The sequence below is a fragment of the Rhinopithecus roxellana genome, chromosome 11, assembly GCF_007565055.1.
Source record: "Rhinopithecus roxellana isolate Shanxi Qingling chromosome 11, ASM756505v1, whole genome shotgun sequence".
NCBI classification, from domain to species: Eukaryota; Metazoa; Chordata; class Mammalia; order Primates; family Cercopithecidae; genus Rhinopithecus; species Rhinopithecus roxellana.
In genome coordinates, this window is record NC_044559.1 from 54,276,043 (window position 1) to 54,297,875 (window position 21,833).

Genomic DNA, 21,833 nt, shown 5'->3' on the forward strand with positions numbered 1-21,833 from the left:
CAAATTTCTATATATATCATACCTTTTTACTTTCTGTAAGAACAGGAGGTAAAACGAATGGTGACATCACTGTTTCATTTTTTTGAGCCAATGTTCCAACAGACAGTGAATCTTGAACTTCTTTGCTGGATGATACTGTTGTAAGTGATTTATGATGGGTCTCTGATGGAGATTTATTGGGTTGGTTTTCAGCAACTGAAACTTCATTTGAACTCTCTAAAGATGCTGATTCATCTTGAGACTTAAGGATCTGTGAAAGATCTGAAATAGCAGGGCTAGATCGTTTCTTCTCTGAGCTTTAGAATTATAAAACATCTGGTATTAGATTATGTGAAGACCATTTTATTTGCAAGTGAAGAATCATTTTAATAACACATAAGGATATTAAATAATTATGATTACTCATTAATTTATGATAATTCCAATATGAAATTGATGCTAGGTAACAAGTTGAAGACAGTAACATATGTCCTGTGATTTAAAGGGATACATAATACTAAGGAAATCATTTAAAATACTCCAATATAATCATTATTCAAGGTCATAAGCCACAGAACAAGAAAAATTTACTCAGTCAAAGTAGAACACAGGATGGTTTGGAGATTTATCTTTTAGTCACATTTATTCCAAAATTATTTTTCCACAATTTTATTTCAGAATGAAAATTAAAATCTCTCCACAGTCACTTTGACATTAAAAGATCACCATCTTTCACCAAAGTCAATTTCCCAAGCTCTGAGTTAGTTTTCTTTAAGGTAAGGGGTATTTATTCTCCACCAGTTGCCAAAGGATCAGATTTCCAGGTTCCAGAACTAGGGTAACCAGGTGTCACGGTTTGCATGCACAATCCCAGTTTTTGCTTGTTGTCGCAATATTCTAGTTTAGATGATAATTTAAGTGATCAAACTATATAAAAAATTAACAAAGCTTTCTTAGTCCTATGAAATGTAACAGAATTTGATGCATTTTGTTTTTAACAGCTATTACCCCAGTTGACATAATTTGCCTAAGGTTTGTTGCAAAGTGTTTAAAATAATTTGAATTTTGGTCTCACAGAAGCAAAATTTTTCAGTGTACATACTGCCACCTATCCTACGTTTGTTAGTTTAGAATGAATTTCGAACTCCAAAGTTTGGGTTGTAAAAAAGGGAAGTGGGGTGGAGAGGACAGTTCTGAAAAAAAAAGGTAGATAGATATAGATATAGATATAGATATAGATATAGATATAGATATGGTGTGGACAGTTTTAAAAAACATAGAACTTATGACAGACTTTTGTAGTGGCATTATAAAGCAAATTACAACATTAAAAGTAAAGACAATAGGTGCTTCCTATCCTAGATTAAGGATAGTATCTCATTCTCAAACCTGATTTATTAGTTCTATTTGGTATTTGAATTTAAGATGACTAGTTCTAAAATAAAGTCTAACACTCATCTGGAAACTATCTGTTACAGTTATTCACAAACCACCTCCCCGACACTAATATTATCACATAGCTAAAAATAGAAAGCAAATGTTCTTAAAGATTCTGAAATGGTTATTATGGAACATCATTAATCACTTGATTCTACATAGGCAATTTTCTTATAACAATAGAGAAAATATGTGGCAATACAAAGAACAATGCCTTAAATGCTAATATACTGTTCATTTATAACCATATTCCCACATTCAGGCATGCCCCACTTCTATTGTCTCTTGCAACCATAAGGAACCACAGCATAACAAGCATGATACTTCCGCTGAGGGGGTCAGGAATAAAAAATACTAGGAAGGTATGCAAGCAATGCTGTATTCAAGCTTGTGTCAGTCAAAGAGATGTGGAAATACTTTCAAACCCCTACTGATTAGATGGTGAATGAGAAGGAGAAGCGAGGAGGAAGAGAAAGAGGAGAATGAGGAAAAGATAGAGGAGGAGTTGAAGGAGGAGGAGGAGGACAACAGCAATGATGACTATAGAAGGCAGCCTATAGCCACGAAATATTATTATTTATAATAATACAGCAAGTGATTTGCACTCTCCCAATTATTTGGTGAATCGCCATAAACAGCCAAAATAAGATTTATAAATCTTACTAAATTTGTGTCATTCACTGTCTGATTAGATTAAGACTCTATTGTGAATAGTGCCGCAATAAACATACGTGTACATGTGTCTTTGTAGTAGACTAATTTATAATCCTTTGGGTATATACCCAGTAGTGGGATGGCTGGGTCATATGGTACATCTAGTTCTAGATCCTTGAGGAATTGCCATACTCTTTTCCATAATGGTTGAACTAGTTTACAATCCCACCAACAGTGTAAAAGTGTTCCTATTTCTCCACATCCTCTCCAACACCTGTTGTTTCCTGACTTCTTAATGATTGCCATTCTAACTGGTGTGAGATGGTATCTCATTGTGGTTTTGATTTGCATTTCTCTGATGGCCAGTGATGATGAGCATTTTTTCATGTGTCTGTTGGCTGTATGAATATCTTCTTTTGAGAAATGTCTGTTCATATCCTTTCCCCACTTTTTGATGGGGTTGTTTGTTTTTTTCTCGTATATTTGTTTGAGTTCTTTGTAGATTCTGGATATTAGCCCTTTGTCAGATGAGTAGGTTGCAAAAATTTTCTCCCATTCTGTAGGTTGCCTGTTCACTCTGATGGTAGTTTCTTTTGCGTATGTTTATTGCGGCACTATTCACAATAGCAAAGACTTGGAATCAACCCAAATGTCCATCTGTGACAGACTGGATTAAGAAAATGTGGCACATATACACCATGGAATACTATGCAGCCATAAAAAAGGATGAGTTTGCGTCCTTTGTAGGGACATGGATGCAGCTGGAAACCATCATTCTTAGCAAACTATCACAAGAAGAGAAAACCAAACACCGCATGTTCTCACTCATAGGTGGGAACTGAACAATGAGATCACTTGGACTCGGGAAGGGGAACATCACACACTGGGGTCTATCATGGGGAGGGGGGAGGGGGGAGGAGGGAGGGATTGCATTGGGGAGTTATACATGATATAATGAATTGATGGGTGCTGACGAGTTGATGGGTGCAGCACACCAACATGGCATAAGTATACATATGTAACAAACCTGCACGTTATGCACATGTACCCTAGAACTTAAAGTATAATAAAAAATAAAAAATAAAAAAAAATAAAAAAAAAAAAGTGTACAAAAAAAAAAAAAAAAAAAAAAAAAAAAAAGACTCTATAATAATCACTCCATGTGTAAATACTACCATATAATAGTCTAATTATGAGCATGTATTTTAGCAGCTTTTATATAAGTGTATTGATAGCACTCTACATGACAGTCTTCAACATCACTGAAGTGGTATAAAGAGTGTATCTCCTCCTGCTTGCGAAAGCATTTGTTAACTCTGAAGATCTGAGCATTGCATCCTTTTCTTACTAAGCAAATAGATATACAGGGGCACTATCTGTTATGCATATAATCATGGACATTTCATAATTCTTAAATCAGGCAAAATGGAAAATGTCATTGAATAATAACTGCCCAAACTGCCCTCTTTTTTTTTTCTTTTCAATACCTTCTTTTTCAGGAACTTTCCTTAACTCCATCCATTTTCTAAAATGTCAACACAACCCCCAACCCATACTCCTCCCCTTAGGGAAAAAACTCTCTCACAAGTATTGATGTTACACTGAATTTTTAATTATCAATGCAAATAAGAGACAAATTATCAATAAAATACTAATAAAATATTATTGACATTCTTATCTGCAATAATACAAGATGTGGAATGCATTCCTATATAGAAGAAAAACAAAAATATTGAGGACCTAAAGTGTGTAATACAGTACAAACTAACATGATTCTAAAAATCAATTTTATAGAAAAATTTCAATATAGGTGTTACAAAAGTCAAAAGTTATGAATATTTTGATAGTTTTTAAAAATTACAATTACTGTTGATCAAAACATTCATAGAGACTAGTTTTAGGCTCCTCAACTGAAAAGAAAGTCTAAAAATTTTAAAGGTTCAGTAAAAGTCCAAGATGACTAAGAGCCTGGAAAAAATAAAAGGTTAAAATACTTGAAATTATTAACTTAAAGAAAATTAGTTTGATGGACTGCTTAGAAATAGTTTGTAAATGTGTAAATAATTCTTATACTGACAAGTTGCCTAGCTACATCTAGCTCCACTAGCAATGCTATTACTGAAATAATTGGAAATGGAACTCAAACTATGGGGAAATTATACAGGATAAAAGAAAAACTATTCTCATAATAGAAAAAAAACGTTATCAGTTAATGAGAATGACAAACATGTTTCTGAATGGCCTCAGTTAATATCTCCCTTCCGTACTTGGTAGCTTGGCAGAGATTCTCAATATTGCAACGTGCTCTGCTTGCTATTCTGCTCATAAGTTTTTCTCAATAAACCTTGTTATGTGTAGCTAGTGGTATTGACTCGTGTATGTTACAGCTTTTGAAAACAGAGAGTTTGGGCTACCACTGAAGTGGGAAATAACCCCATCGGAAGCCTTATACCAGACAAACTACTAAGTTGAAATGGCCAATATCTCAGCGTCCACATCTTAGCGTCCGTATCTCATATAGTCATAAAAACTCAAGAAAGGGCGAACTTCCTCAGCCCCTCCTCATATGCGGACCCAGGAACCTCGCCCAAGAACGCCAGAGCGACTTCCTCGGCCTCCACCGCCGGAGACCAGTGAACCTCGCCCTTTCCTCCTTCACATTGGCTAGCTAATAAAGTTTCTTTTTTTACCTTGAAAAAAAAAAAAAAAAACCTCAAGAAAGAACAAATTGCTTGTTCTCAGTGAGAATGGCTATAGAGATCAGGTAGCTATGGAATTATGGGACACCATAATCTCAGATTAAGTAAGATGTTTCTTTTGGATTTTTACCATACACGTTTTCCCTTTGCTCATTTTGCTTTGTATCCTTTTTATATAATAAATCATGGTCATCGTAATGACTATATGATGAGTGCTGTGAGCTCTCCTAGTGAGGGGAGTAGTCCTGGGGAACCCTAACACACAAGGCTACTATTTTTTACTCTATATTAATACTGTTTGCTGTTTCTTTCTCAGATTATATAACTGATAAGGACATTCTGAATTATTAAACCGAGAACAGGTACACAACCATATTAGTTGGATAATTATCTATTGATAACCTCCATAATGACTGGCCAAGCACATGGTGAAAACCTGTCTGAACTGGCAAGATCATTCCATAATATTTCATACAGGAAGCATAAAAATAAAGCATTTTTCAAACAAAATGTAACGGATGCAGTGATTCTATGCAATGCTAGTCAGGTTAAGAAAAGAAAAAAACACTAGACACTCCATAGTGGACTACTGAAACTTAAGGAAAGGAACAGTTCCACTTACTCCAGTCTCTGTCGTTACACAAGATATAGAATAAATTGCTGCCACTACTGACACACGTATGTAGCTGAGGATTTGGCAAGATATGCCAAGATTAGTAAATATACATTTAATAATCCTTCTTGAGAATGTTTTAATTCCTATTACACACTTTCAGTGTGGGACAAAACCTAGTAAAACATGCATTGCTAGCAATCTCCAGATATTATATCACACTGATGACTGTGATCAATACTGAAGAAACATTACATGTTGTCTAGGCATACCTGATTAAAGATAACTTTAAATGATCCAGGGCCCTGTTATTCAGATAAATTTGGAGAAGGCAGTCATCATCTGGACAGCATCAAAAAGATACATTCTATATCACTTAAAGCAGGCATCCCCAACCCCTGGACCATGAATGATACCAGTCCATGGCCTGTTAGGAACGCGGCAACACAGCAGGAGGTGAGTGTCAAGTGAGCAAGCAAAGCTTCCTCTGTATTTACAGCCACTCTCCCATTGCTCGCATTACCACCTGAGCTCCGCCTCCTGTCAGATCAGCAGCCGCATTAGATTCTCATAGGAGCACAAACCCTATTGTTAACTTCACGTGCTCCTTACAAGAATCCAATATCTGATGATCTGTCACTGTCTCCCATCACCCCCAGATGGGACCATCTAGTTGCAGGAAAACAAGCTCAGGGCTCCCACTGATTCTACATTAAGGTGAGTTGTATAATTATTTCATTATATATTATAAAGAATAATAATAATAATAAAGTGTACAATAAACTTAATGTGCTTGAATCATCCTGAAACCACCACCTCCATCCTGGTCTGTGGAGTCTTCCACGAAACTAGTCCCTGGTTCCAAAAAGGCTGGAAACTGCCACTTTAAAGGAAAATTTATTGGGCCTCCAGTCCCAACCACAAACGATTTTCCTTGTTAGGTAGTGGTGACATCACATTCTACACCTGGTGATTCTTCAAAGCACTATATCAATGCAACTAATTTTAAATAGAAGCTCATATATTAACATGCCTTGGAAGAGGTCTAGTCACCATAAAAACAAGCTCTAACTTTAGATTTTGCCATATCTTTCAAACTCATGGGATTACACATACCCGTAAGAAACCATTTTCTGAAGAAAGCTTTTGGCAAAAAAACTTTTTTTTTTTTTTTTTTTTTTTTTTTTTGCCAAAGATGTCTCCTACATCTTTGGACGAAATGATTTCCTTCTCCTGCTGAGTGGCACATGCCAGTGACTGCTAGTCTACTGCTGAGCCCTAATGGGACAGACTTTTCTCACTCTTCAACCCGACATTTGTATCCCATTATGGGTCTTCTCTAATCCAAAATCTGACAAAGTGGTACATGCCCAGGAAAATTCTACTAAAAGGGGGATATTGCACATCCAATCAATTAGACCTTAGACAAATTCATAAAATATGGCCTTACACTCACAGGCACAGAGATCTCTCTGCTGTTTTAAACAAACCATTGACTCGGTAAGGTACTTGCCTGAAAGATTTGCCACCTGACAAGAAATCATGATTAACTAATGGAAAAGCCTCTCTCAAAGGCCATAAAATCTTAATGGAGTGACACATTCCTTCAACATAATGATGGTGAGTTGTTGAGATCTCATGGTATTGGACATTTTTCAAAACTGGGTAAATTTCAGGCATTCTTCATGGCCATGGAGCACAATCTCCTCAGACTGACTGAATTGCACCCTTATAAAGACTAATGAGCCATCAGTAATGAGCCTAGTTACACTGTCAGGCTATTGGGTCCCCTAGGACAGAACTCTTTTTTTTTAATATAATGGAGTCTCACTCTGTCACCCAGTGGCATGATCTCGGCTCACTGCAACCTCCACCTCCCGAGTTCAAGTGATTCCTCTGCCTCAGCCTCCTAAGTAGCTAGGACTACAGGCATGCGCCACCATGCCCAGCTAATTTTTGTATTTTTAGGAGAGATGGGGTTTCACCAAATTGGCCAGTCTGGTCTTGAACTCCTGACCTTGTGATCCGCCTGCCTCAGCCCCCCAAAGTGCTGGGATTATAGGTGTAAGCCACAACTCCTGGCCAACAGAACTCTTTACACGCTTTTCTGAGGTAACCTTTACCCAAGGAAATAGTTACAACAACTTAGTCACAAGCTCAATTCTTATATTCTATGTGTATATGTCCATGAGAAGGAACTGAATCTAAAGGAAAACATTTGACATGAAAAAGCCAATTAAAAATGTGTGACCATCATCTCTAGTATAGTCTTGGGTTCCTGTTCAAATCCATCTCACCATGAAGGAACACAATGGACAATAAGGAATTTATTCAAAAGACATAGAAGTCTTCAGGAAGCTGAGGTGTGAAAAGCCCTTGAGTCCAGGAGTTCTAGACCAGCCTGGGCAACATAGGGAGACTGTGTCTCTATAAAAAATAATTAGCTGGGTGTAGTGGTGCATGCCTGTGGTCCCTGCCAATCAGATGGCTAAGGTGGGAGGATGGCTTCAGTGTGGGAGGTTGAAGATGCACTAAGCCATGATGGTGCCACTGCACTCCAGCCTAGGGGACAAAGTGAGATCCTATATCAAAAAAAAAAAAAAAAAGACATACAGGCCACTGTTGTCCATCAAGCTTATTCTACTTGCCATTTAAGGCAGCCTCTTTGAAAACAACCTCCACAAGGCTTGTCAGTCCACTTTTCCTTAATTGTTTACAAGTTACAGGCTACCATACCAAGCAAGGGCCCCTCTTGCCATGGTTAAACTCCAAAGTACCTAGAAGTTAGGGAGTAGAGAAAAATATCATTTCAAGAGGAATAGTATACTCCTTTTCTTTTCTTTTCTTTTCTTTTTAAACCCCCTTTGCTTTGACCTCAGTTGCAAGGGAACACACAATATATTGCTCATTTAAACGCATCAGATGGTGCTGCAGACATCCTCTTCTAACCCTGCAGGTGACCTATGATGGCAAAATGGTAACTTTGGGGTCCCCACTGAACTATCACTCCAGACAAAGGACAATATGGCTCATCTCCATGGAGAAAAACAGATCTGTTTGTCAGATGTGAACATATCTGACCCTGGGAAATGGTTGGAGGCAGATGTTCAAGGGAGGTGATGAATGACTTTCTCTTTCCTATGGCAGATGTGGAACAGACATTCCAAAACAAAGGTATCTGCACTTAGCCGGGGAAAGAGTTCATAATGTGAAGTTATTAGGATGTTGGTTCTACATCCTCATCTAACCCAGCTGGTGACCTTACTAATATTCTTCTCCCAGACAATACTAAGGAAATTGGTATGCTCAGGTCCAGGTGTCAGCCAGAGCTAATGCAGAGATCTATAATAATGAGTCTCCAAGACCAAAGGGTGGACAGCAGTGAGACAAATCTTTATTCACGGATAGTCCTGGTGATTCTCTTTCTTCCCTCTTTTTGTGGTTTCACAGAGCTGGCTCAGCAGGACTGTTTGACTCACTGATACCAGGTACATTGGTATATAAAGTACCTACTCCCTTCTCCCTTTTTCCAACAAGGCCATTGCCCCAATCAGGAAGCTCTCAGTGATACACAGTTGATTAGATGCTCTCTATGCCCTCCCAATTCCCCTATAATTTTGTAAAGTGATACGTGAGAAGTGGGTTCCTCTCAGCAGCATCTTCTATGGTGAATTCAGCTTTGCTTAATCTAAGTCTATTTCTGTATGGAATAACGACAACTGAGGGGATATTGTATCCTCTATTGCTTCCTGGATTGCAAGGTTTCCTCTATAAAATCAACCTTATGACTACTATTTGGGTCACTAGTCATATACCCCTTAACTGTTATCCCAGTTAACTGAGGATATTAAAAGCTCCTTTAGTCTAGATCTTTTAGTTATAACATAAATTTTCATTTGCAGAAATTTGATAAAAATTGAAAAGAAACAAAACATTTTAACGCTTTTATTTCACAATTAGATAATGCCTTTTCTTCAATGTTAACACTTTCCTTGACCCCCAATCTAAATTATCCTTCCCTGTGACTGTCAGGTATGTAGTTTCATTACCTTCATGTATTAGTCTTCATTTATTTTTACTTGTTTATGTTTTGTCTCTCCTGTTATAATGTAAGTACCACAAGAGAAGGCATCTTATCTGCCTGATTTTTCAGTAAAACAAAATACCCCAAAAAGAACTGGACATATGAAGGTGACAAAAGTATCTGCTGAATGAGTTGGGTGAATAAATGAATGAGTAAATTCAACAGCTAATCATCTAATCTATGGAGAAAAAAAATGGACAAGTTCCACCACTCTTCTCTTGTATGTTTTTGTGCTTTATAGAAAACCCAAGTAATAGTGAAAGCCCTAATGAAAGTATTTAGAAAGAAATAGGTTGACTGTGTAACTCTTAAAAATAAAACACCATGAATTAGTTTACATTTTCATTTCTAAAAAGTGTGAATTTCAATGCCGCAAAACATTTAAGAAAAGCTAACAACGCACATGATGTGAAACAATAAATCATTAAAATCTATTGTTTGATTAACTATTTACCACTAACTCATTCCCTAAGCCAAAATAAACTGATAAATGTTGTAAAGAGCAAAATTGTACTTTATTGTAAGCAATACCATGTATCTGCTCAGGTGGGGTCTCCTTACTTCGCTCCCATCCACTCTCTGAAGGTTTGGGAGACTTTTCCAAAGTATTTCAGAAACTCTATTAGGATCTAAGAAGTAACCCAAAATGAAGGTTGATGAATAATATTGTGCCATGTGCTTAATAGTTTGAATTTTTATTATGTTTAGCAATATAATATAATATGTATTTTTATTATGTTTAGCAATATAATATAATATGTAATGTATTATATTATATTATATTATTATATAATATATAATAATTAACCTAAAGCTATTGAGGGCAATACTATAAAACCTATCAAGCTGAAACAACCTATTTCATCTCATATTTTCCATTATTGTCTTTAGTCTAGGATCCAAACAAAATGAAGTTTTGGCCTTTTCCTGAGCACACTGTATAGATTCTGAACATCCTCGTCTTTGCCTCAAAGCAAAGTTCTGTCCACTCAGCACACCCTGTCCTCACATTTCCCTGTTAAAATCCAACCCAACCATCTTTCTTAAATTAAATGGTACGTAATTCTTAATCCAGTCAGAAATAACTTTTCCTCTTCTTTGATGTAGCTTCTTGGTAATGTTTTATAGAATGCAACGTCTGCATTATACTCCACTTATTTTTGTACATGTCTAGTCAACCCTACTAGACTGTTAATGCATTGAGGGCAATGACCATATATTTGAAGCCCTTTATATCCCATAATACCCAGTACACTGCCTTGCACAGCTTGGATGCTCAGTCAGTGTTTCCTCATTTGAGCTAAACTGAATTGAAATGAATTACAATCATCTTCCTCCTGAAGTTATTACATCAATCCACATTTCTAGGGGAAAAAAAGGCATTTAAGAGGGATTATTTGATATATTCATTCTACGATTTTTTTTAATCTTGATGTCCTATCATCCTCATTCTGTTGTTCTCCATTGAACCTTCTTCCATTCTATCACTTCCCATTAAAATTCTAAAATGTGACTGACTTATCAGAAAAGTAGAATGAGGGCTGGCAGGGGTAGTAACTCACTAGGTAACATTTTCATAACCCCTCTTTAAGATTTTTCCGAACACCCATGGAAAGTAACTGAGACTGCCTTACCATGTCTTCATAGAGACTAGAAACTCTCTTAAAAATGCTTTTTGTAAGCCTATGTTTGTATTTTCTGGGATTTACCAATGTACAAAGAGCCTATCACATTTATCAGCAGCAACTAAATGTTCAATATTAACACAACTTATATCAAAAGTTACCACCTCATGTTCTTCATGGTGATAAACTACTGGCTCTGCAGGATTTTCAAAGGCTATAGGTCACCATGATTGCATGGAAAACTATAGTAGTATTTCATGCTCTACCATAATCTGAGTATGAATATAAGAGCACCAGCCGGACACAGTGGCTCATGCCTGTAATCCCAGCACTTTGGGAATCCGAGGTGAGTGGATCACCTGAGGACAGGAATTTGAGACCAGCCTGGCCAACATGGCAAAACCCCGTCTCTACTAAAAATATAAAAGTTAGCCGGGCAGGGTGGCGGGCACCTGTAATCCCAGCTACTGGGGAGGCTGAGGCAGGAGAATCGCTTGAACTCGGGAGGCGGAGGTTGCAGTGAGCTGAGATCATGCCACTGCCCTCCAGCCTGGGCAATAAGAGCCAGATTCCATCTAAAAAAAAAAAAAGCACCATGCTTTTGCTTTATTTCTTCCTATTTCTGCATGATACATAAGTTCCCATTACTGTTGAAGATAATTATTAATAATTTTCCTTATACATTCTCAAAAGCTTATAATGCTGACCATACATATTTAAAATATAAATAAATCAACAATAAGAAACCAACCATAATAAGTTTGCAAAGCAACAAGTGGACCAATGTCTAATTTTCTCTTGGACATTGTATTTAAAACATGTAGTTTTTAGTATATATTTAGTTAGTATTTAAAATATATACTTTTAAATATAAACATTCACTACAAACATTTAAAATGAACATTTTCAAAACTTCTGGCCATTAATCATTACACTTATTACCTAATTCTTGCTAATTCACCTGGGTCTATAATCCATACATATTTAAAATGGCAATGAAGTACATAAATGCATACTTTTGGGAATTCCTCCTTACTACATGGTAATGTGAATCAAGAAAGTCTGTGAATCAATCATAATATAATAATGAAAGAGATTCACTAGTGAAAACTATAAGATTTAATTGGATGAATCAATCAACTCAATTATATATGTGAATGCATGTACATATATATGTGTGCGTATAGTAACTGAGTTAAAATGGAAGGTAAAAATGATTTTTCAGCAAGTTGTTTATGTATCTAGCTCGTGCATCTTGATGATAACTAAGTTGAAAATAAGGGTTAGTTCCTCACTATCTGGAAATTTTAATTGTTGTTGTCAGAAAAAAAAAGTATGTTTGTACATAGACCTGGTCCTTAATTTAAATTTTTCATTTAATTTTTACTTTTGACTGCATCAACTCTTCAAACTTTGATATCTAAAGTTTCTAACATTTTCTACTTAAATTAGTTTCAAAGAGTTTTGTGATATAAAATTTAATATGGTTATTTTCATTACTTAGGTATGTGAACTGATAAAGATTAGAAAATGACAGAACAAATTTTTAAAAACTATTTTACCTTTTTTCAATCAGTCTTCCGCTTTGGGCAGTGATCTGTGATAAAGATAATACTAGATTTAAAAACATCAAGTATGCATATACAATGTTTACATTCAGTCATTTAGAAAAATGTCATTTAATATGACAATTTTGTAAGATTGAGGTATCGAAAAAGCAAAGAAATTATCATATTTTAGCATTGGAAGAGACACTAAAGAAGGAGAGTAGGCCCTAAAATTACACTTGTATTTCTAAATTAAGAGCAAATAAGGTTTTATACTTTAAGTAAACAAAAAAATTTTTTTGAGTGAAAGAAAAGCATGTTTATTAGAGCAACGGAGTACAAGAAAACAGCTGCTCCATAGACAGAGCAGGCCTGCTCCATAGGCAGAGTAGCCCAAAATTTATTTCAAACTTGTCTATTACATAATTATCTAATCCTTTTAAATATTCTTGTTGAAGGATGTATAATGCTAATATTATGCATAACAAACTGTGGAGGTGCTTTTTGTAATTTATCAATTTTAAAATAAGTATACTGAGAATACATGTTCAAATATGTTTACAGAAGTATGTAACCAACAGTGTTAGGCCAGCTGGGCAAGGTAGCTCACAACTGTAATCCCAGCACTTTGGGAGGCCAAGGCAGGCAGATCATCTGAGGTCAGGAGTTCAAGACTAGCCTGGCCAACATGACGAAACTTTGTCTCCACTAAAAGTACAAAAATTAGCTGGGCGTGGGGACAGGTGCCTGTAATCCCAGCTACTCAGGAAGCTGAGACAGGAGAATTGTCTGAACCTGAACCAAGGAGGCAGAGGTTGCAGTGAGCCAAGATTGCACCATTGCACTCCAGTCTGGGCAACAGAGTGAGACTCCGTCTCAAAAAAAAAAGGGCCAGTGGCCTTAAAAGTGTGATTTTTATTAATAAATTACCTCTTGTGAATATAATACATACTTTCTTTCCTATAGTATAAATATTGATTCTAGGTTTTATTCTGGACCTGATTTTCATCTAATTCCGTTTCTTTTATGCAGAGATTAACTGGTTTCATCCTTATTCCCCTGTGGCAAAGACTTCTAAATGGTCAACAAACTAATTTTCTCTTCTTCTTAGACTCAATGTTAGTCTACATTTGTTAATTCCCCCTGTAGTTAAACGTAACAAATAGAATGTGAGAAAAAAGGATGTGCATCTCCTCCAGCCAGGTCAATGAAAATTACTTATGTTTGTCCTCCATATTCTTTTCTGATAGCTAGGTAACTATGCCCAGTGTGGCTCAGGAAGCCACATGTAAGATGGCAAACCTTCCATATGCCAGGATACCTTAACAACCCTGTGGAGCAGAACTCCCTACCACGAACACTGATCTTGAACTTCCTTGAACTATTAACACCAGGAAAGAAGCTTCCATTGTGTTAGAGCCATCATACATTTTGTGTCTATATGTCACAATAGTCACAATAGTTATCCTATATACTAACTAATAAATCACCAATGATTTTCATACAGCCTATGCAGACAACTCCTACAGAGCTAAACAGGGATGCAAACTAACAGTTACATAGGACTTCATGATACACAAAAACAGTTCATAAGCATTATCTCATTATACCCTCACAGTATTCTTTTTTTTTTTTTTGGAGACAGAGTCAGAGTCTCATACTGTCATGCAGGCTGGAGTACAGTGGCACTATCTGGGCTCACTGCAACCTCCGCCTCCCGAGTTCAAGTGATTCTTCTGCCTCAGCCTCCAGAACAGCTGGGATTATAGGCACACACCACCATGCCTGCTATTTTTTTTTTTTTTTTAGTAGAGACAGGGTTTCACCATATTGGCCAGGCTGGTCTCCAACTCTTGACCTCAAGTGATCCTCCTGCCTGCCTCCCAAAGTGCTGGGATTACAGGCATGAGCCACTGCACCTGGCCACAGTATTCTTATAAAGTATTATCATCCTCCATTAATTAAAAGTTTATAGATAATTATGTATAGTTCCTGACAGAAACAATAATAGTTCTTGCCCCTCCCTCTGAATTAAAAAAGACTATTATTCTAATAAACAACCTCAAAAACAGATGCAAAAACAAAAAGGAACTACTTTTTCCAACTTGTCATTATGACATACATATGACAGGCCTTTTGTGTAATATAGTGTCCAGTAGTAGGAGTTTCAAATATTTTTCCTTTACTTGTAAATTTTAGGTGTCTATTCCCAAGAGCAAAGGGTGATAAGGTGGCTTCCCTGTGAAGCCCAGACCCAAGAGTATTGAGGCCTTCCCACCTCAGATGAGAAAGCCTGCTCTTGATACTAATAATATCACAGCTCCACAGCCAACCAAGGGCACTATGATACCCAGGAGAACTCTATCAGCAGAAAAAATGAAATTAATTTATAGTTACAATATACACAAAAACCTTATTAATTATGGGATCAATAAAAGGGAAGAATACATCTACCCCACTGATGCACAATTATCCTCTTTACAAACAGTATCTTACATGTTATTCCTTTACCCAGAAATTTTCTTTTCCAAAAATTGAAGACCAAACTGCTTGATTTAGCATTCGATTCAGGAATTTTCACAATCTCATACTTATCTATTAATACTCATAATAGGCAGCCTCTAAAATGGCTACCAGTGATCCCTGCTCTTGGTGTTCATGCCAGTGGTATACCTTTCCCTTGTGTGTGAGCTGGCGCTAGTGACTACTTCTACTTTTAATGAACAGGATATGACAAAAGTGATGGAACGTCATTTCCAAGATTAGATTCCCTCTCTGTCTCTGTCTCTCTGTCGATTTCTCTCCATCTATGTCTCCCTATATCTCACTCTGCCTTTGTTTCCATGTTGTAAGCTACATTATGGAGAGGCCCCTATAGCAAAGTACTGATGTCTCAAATCAATAGCCAGCAAGAACCTGAGGCCTAACAACAGTCATGTGAGTACATGAATGAGCTTGGGAGTACATCCTTCTCCAGTTGGACCTTAAAATACATACAGCCAAGGGTAATGCCTTGGCTATATCCTTGTGAGAGGGAACTTGAGCCAGAGGACACAGCTAAGGAACATTAGGATTCCTGACCTACAAATATTCTGAGATAGTACATGTTTGCTGTCTACACCACTAAATTTTGGCATAATTTGTTATGCTGCAAAAAATAACTGAAACAGTACTTTTTGTTTCTCATTTATCTTTTAACCAGATACATTTTAGGAAATGGAGAAGGGAGAAACAGTGTTTCAAGCAGAGAACAAAATAGGCAAAATACTTAAGGTTACAGAAAACACCATATGTTCTAACCCTAATCTGGGAGGCGGAGGTTGCAATGAGCTGAGATCACAACATTGCACTCCGGCCTGGGCAACAAGAGAGAAACTCCATCTCAAAAAAATAAAAGGAAAGAAAGAAAGAAAGAAAGAAACTATAAAGCATCCTTCAGAATAGCATCAAATAGATTTGTTGTAACCTTGGCAAAAATAGTTTTAATACAGTGATTGAGAAAGAAGATTACAGTTAAATTACTATAAGAACATGGACAGTGAGTATAAACTTCTATTACATCAAAATCTCCAATAATGATATCTCCTGTTTCACTATTACCAGAACAAGCCATCTGAATACATGACATTATATACATCATCTATGCAAAGAATCTAGCATATAATAGACGTTTAATTAATGAGTGTTAAGCTAGATACACAAGAATACAGATGTGTATTGATCTATATATAAACCCACTAAAATTAGAATCACTTATGTGAAAGCAATATGATGTTTTAGCTACTGTTCTGCTTAGGTTCATTTTACTATTTAATCTAACTTTTTCTGTCATATATTAAAATCTTTGTTTTGGATTAGGAGATAAATACTGGGAAATAGAAAACAATAAAGCTTTTAACAAAGCAAGTTTCAAATGCAGCCATATAGACAAGCAAAGAAGATATCTTCAGATGTGATTTTGGAGCTAGAAAGACCTGAATTTGAAATCTAACTCAATATTACTCACTGTAATGTGGCATAGCTAATTTTTTAAAGTTTTGGTTTCATCCTCAAAATGGAGGTGCTAATAGCTATCTTATGGTCTTGTGTAAATGACTAGCCCATATACATAGATATAAAATGACTAGCAGATTTTATAATGGCAGATATAAAATGACTAGCAGATTTTATAATAATAGCAGCTATAAAATGACTAGCAGATTTTAAGTTGTGCTGCTTCTTTTGTTCTTTGTCTTAAAGCAGCTGACAGACAATCCTACATTTCTTTAAATATTTTATATTCAATTTAGTGTACCTTACTCCATTTATATACATGACCTAACAACTTTAATAATTTTTATTGCCCTCAGAGAAACTATCTTTATTATTTATCTTTCCAGGAAGAAGTTGAGGTCGTTCACAATAAAAATTACACAAAAAGAGAAGGTAAAAATAAAGGACTCAAATCTCAGATGCTGATGTGGTCATTCAAAATCAGTATATATTTAAGTCATAGTTTAGTATTCAAAGATAATAATGAGTTGACATATCCAGAAGGTAAAGGGAAAAAGTAAAAACAAACCCAAAAACAGAAGCATGATTTTTTAAATAACATATACAAATGAAGTAAATAATAATATAAAAGACAAAGTTCTCCCAACATATACTACTGTCTCCATTTTGGTTATTTCCTCACCTGTGGATATTCTTGGATTTTATCACTTGCCCTCTGTCCACCTGAATCTGAAACCAGTGATTTTCTTGTTTCCTTCTCCAATGGTATAGTTTTTGAATCTTCACCTTTAACTTCTGTTTGACTATTACCCACTCGCATGGTTGTCTCAGTTTTCCCCTCACTTTTAAGTAACTTCCTCTCTTGATTTAGGAAATAGTTAAGTTGATGCTTAGCTTTTTCAGCTTCCTGTTTTTAAAAAAGTACCAGTTTATTAAGCATTTTCTGATATTTTCCTGCCAATACTAAAACATTCAGGAATCTGCATATATTTATGCCTACATGATTTCTCAACTCATTTTTACTGAGTTGAAGTGAGCAAAGGTAAGCTATCGGTATAATTCATACTTTAATAATTCCACAGTTAAAATCAGAAGTTGTGAAGAAACCTCTTCCACCTTTGATGGCTATTTTTATACCCAGGAGTTTCTCCTGGCTGTTATTTTTAAGGCTCTAATTATTATACAAGCAAAATAAAAATTCATTTAAGGTATATATTATAAAAACTGATAGACTATAAGAAGGATAATTAGCACCTATAATATCAAAGAATGAAATAAAATGTGGAAAACAATTTATTCTGGAATAAAATTCTCCTCAAAAATGTCACTTTTTATAATTTTTATTTAGTCATACAATTAACTTACTTATATAAAATAATATATAAACAAAAAGAAAATTCACAAATAATCTCACCTCATAAAGAAAAATTACTATTAACATTTTGAGGTATATCCTTTTTAAACTTTTCTAAATATAGCTAGTGTGTGTATATATATACACACACTACATATATATACACACACATATAAACACACTATATACACATATATAGTGTATGTACATATATATATATATATATACACACACACACACACTAGCTATATTTAGAAAAGTTTAAATATATATATACAGGGTTTTTTGCAACCTCCAGTCTCCTGGGTTTAAGTCATCCCCCCACCTCAGCCTCCCAAGTAGCTGAGACTACAGGCCCACACCACCACACTCAGTCAGTCTGTGTATTTTTAGTAGAGACAGGGTTTCACCACGTTGCCGAGGCTGATTGCCAACTCTTGGGCTCAAAGTGATCCACTGGCCTTGGCCCCTCAAAGTGCTGGGATTACAGGCATGAACCACCATGCCCAGCCAAATTTTTAAAATGTTTATCTAAATTGGGTCATACTATACATACTCACATATTATGCTCTTTTCATTAAATAATGTCATAGATATGTTTCTATAACAATAAATGTACATTTAAATCAGAATAGGTAACAGAAGTACATTTAATAATATACCATAATTGTCTTAGCAAACTCCTTATCAATGGACATTTAGATCATTTCAAAATTTTTGCTATGAAAACATATGACATTGTACATACTTGTGCAAACTCTCTGTATACTTTTTTCTTCTTTAGGACAAACTTTTATGTCTTTTCTGTCTCCCAGAAAAGACATAACAAATATCTTTCATACTTCTATTATCAAAAAAATGATGAATATATCAATTCATACTTTTTTGATAATAGAAGTATGAGAAAAGTTGCTCATTTCAGTATACAACCACAAATAATACATATTTCTGTCCTTTATATTTTTACCAAGATGGTAGGCAAAACAATTTTATAATACAAAAATATACTTTTGTCTATTCATTTATGAAATGTTTATAGCTTTTTTCATTTCTTACTGTATTATTTAACTAGAATTTTAAAAAGAGTGGTAAGAGTCAACATCTTGGTTCAACTGAGTTTAATTGGAACGCTTGCAGTATTTTACCTTTAAGTATATTGCTTATCAGCTTGAAATACATTGTCTTTTTTTCTTTTCCTTTTCTTTTTTTTTATACTGCAACCATGACAGATGAAGATTGCCTTTATTAGCTTAAGAAAGTTTGGTTTTCTTTATATCTCACTATTTTTGGTAAGAATGAATATTAAATTTTATTAATATATCCCTAATGCATAAAATGAATATAGTTTAAACTTGGCCAAACAGTAGAATATGTAGACCTCTTAGCTTACAAAGTAAAAATTATTCATTTGAAAAGTTCTTTGTGGATATTTTCTTTACTTGTTAACAATGTTAAAGAAACATGACATCCTTTACCTGTAAAGCCTGTTTCAATTGCTCCTGAAGGACTTTGTTCTCAATTTCCAGACGTGCTACTTTCTAGGAAGTAACAAGCAGGAAAACGGTGTTTACTTTGGTATTTTTAATTAATTTAGTTTTACCGGTATTACTTTTCTAAAACCCATAGATAGCCAAGATAAGATTTGAGCATAGACATTGAACTGCACACCTCTCAGGTGTAATGATGGATAATGCCTGAAGCTAAAGCTTCCTCTTGATTTTTAACAGGCAAACTGAGCATGAATCGGGGAAATTACAATTGCAATAAATTAAACGTTTCATTTCTCCTTTCCTCTAGGCCTGAAATATTTAAAAAGAAAAATTTCAAATTTTACTAAAAGAAGAACTTTTACTCTTAACACAAAATAAACATTGTTCTGGCTTTGTGCAAATGAGCAAATTCTGTTTCACATGATGTTCCAGGAATTCTCCATCAAATTAAAGACACTTTGAGGACCATATTTAGAGTTCCCAGTTCTGCTTCTGATATGACTGAGTTCCCACTGGACAAATGCTGCCACACATAACAACCGTAAACTCTGGACTAAATACAAGTATCAACAATAGGAGAACAATCAGGAGTAGGCAGATTTGTTAACTTATTTTATTTTATTTTATTTTATTTTATTTTTAGAGACAGGGTCTTCCTCTGTTACCCAGGCTAGAGTGCAGCAGTGGGTTCCTAGCTCACTGCAGTCTCAAATTCGTAGCCTCAAGCCATCCTCCTGCCTCAGCCTTCCAAAGCATGGGGATTATAGGCATGAGCCACCACACACCCAGCCAAGTGTAGGTAGATTCTTGAGGGAAGGTGACACTTGGAGGAAGGGAAGAACTCTAGGTAAGATTCTCATTTTTGTCGTTTTTAGTTTGAGGGAAATTCCTATCTGAGCCATTCAAGGTGCCTAATCACTGATTTTAAAACCACCAGAGGACAGAGTTCAGGACAATTCAAGCCACTGGAAAGGTTAGAGGGAAATTGTACAAAGAAAAGAATATAAGATAGGGAGACCCAGATTCTTTGTATAAATTCTACCCAAATCTCCACCTGACCCCTGAACCACATATGCATAAAGCAGACTAAGCAGCCTAGCAAAAGCTAAAAAAAACTAAAATGCAATTTGAGCTGCTACCTAAATATAGAATTTACATTTTGAATCCAATAGTATTAATTATATATTAAAGAAAAAAACAATAACAACCATCAGAAGAACATAACACAATCTAGGGTTTCAAGAATATGATATTCATAATTGCCAGGATATAATTTAGAAATACTTGACATTTGAATAAACAGAAAAGTGAAACTAATTCTTAAGATAAAAGACAATGAGCAAAGAGTGATCCCAAGCAAGACAATCCAGATTTTAAAATTCACATATGGATGTTTAAAGCAAGTATAATAAAAATGTCCAGTATAAAGGAAAATATGCTCATAATAAATAAAAATATGGAAATCTTGGCAGAGAAATATAAACTATAAAAAATGCAGGGCCACACCTATAATCCCAGCATTTTAGGAGGCTGAGTTGGGAGGATTGCTTGAGGCCAGGAATTCAAGACCAGCCTGGGCTACATAGCGAGATGCTATGTCTATAAAACACATTTTAAATTAGCCGTCCATGGTGGTACACACCTATAATTCTAGCTCCTTGAAAAGCTGAGGCAGAAGGATCATATGAGACCAGGAGCTCAAGGCTGCAGTGAGTTATGATCCTGCCATTGTACTCCAGCCTGGGTAACAAAAATAAGACCAGGTCTCTTTAAAAAAAAAAAAAAAAAAAAAAGTCAAATGGAAATTCTGGAACTGAAAATCGTGATATCTGAATTTAAAAATTTAATGTATGAGCATAAGAACAGATTGAATCTGATGACAGTGGAAAAACTCAAACCACTTGAAAATATATCAATACAAAATACCCAATCTAAATACAAACAACAAAGATTTTTTTTTAACTAACAGATACTGAGGCAACTGTGGGATAAAATCAAATGTCTAATATGTAACCATATTCCATAAGGAAAAGAGAGAGAGGAAGTGGTAGACAAAATATTTTTAAAACAATAATACATTGAAAATGTCCCAAACTTGGTGAAATTAACATACTCAACACCTTCAGTGCTGCCCAAGTTGATATTTACAAAGAAAATCATGCCCACACAAAAGCCAAACTGCTGAAAACCAAAGAAAATGAAAAAAAAAAAACAATAACAGTGGCCAAAAAAAATGACATATTATACAAAAGGAAATGATGATTTTAATAATTGCTTCTCATCAGAATAAACATGAAAGCCAAGCAAAAAATAGAAAAAAATATCTTTACAGAATAAATGTCCCTTTTCTGAAAGAAA

At 35.3% G+C, this 21,833-nt stretch overlaps 1 protein-coding gene across 1 annotated transcript in view; it reads right to left on the minus strand.

The window, feature by feature from the left end:
• Window positions 1-21,833, minus strand: part of CCDC7 (coiled-coil domain containing 7) — a 502,976-nt gene that overhangs the window by 352,105 nt on the left and 129,038 nt on the right. Inside the window, exons 15-18 of the mRNA XM_030940622.1 lie at window positions 19,461-19,523; window positions 17,314-17,538; window positions 12,654-12,688; window positions 23-296 (exon numbers count right to left, since the gene is read on the minus strand). Of these exons, the coding sequence (XP_030796482.1) occupies window positions 23-296; window positions 12,654-12,688; window positions 17,314-17,538; window positions 19,461-19,523 (597 nt within the window). The remainder of the gene's footprint in view (window positions 1-22; window positions 297-12,653; window positions 12,689-17,313; window positions 17,539-19,460; window positions 19,524-21,833) is intronic.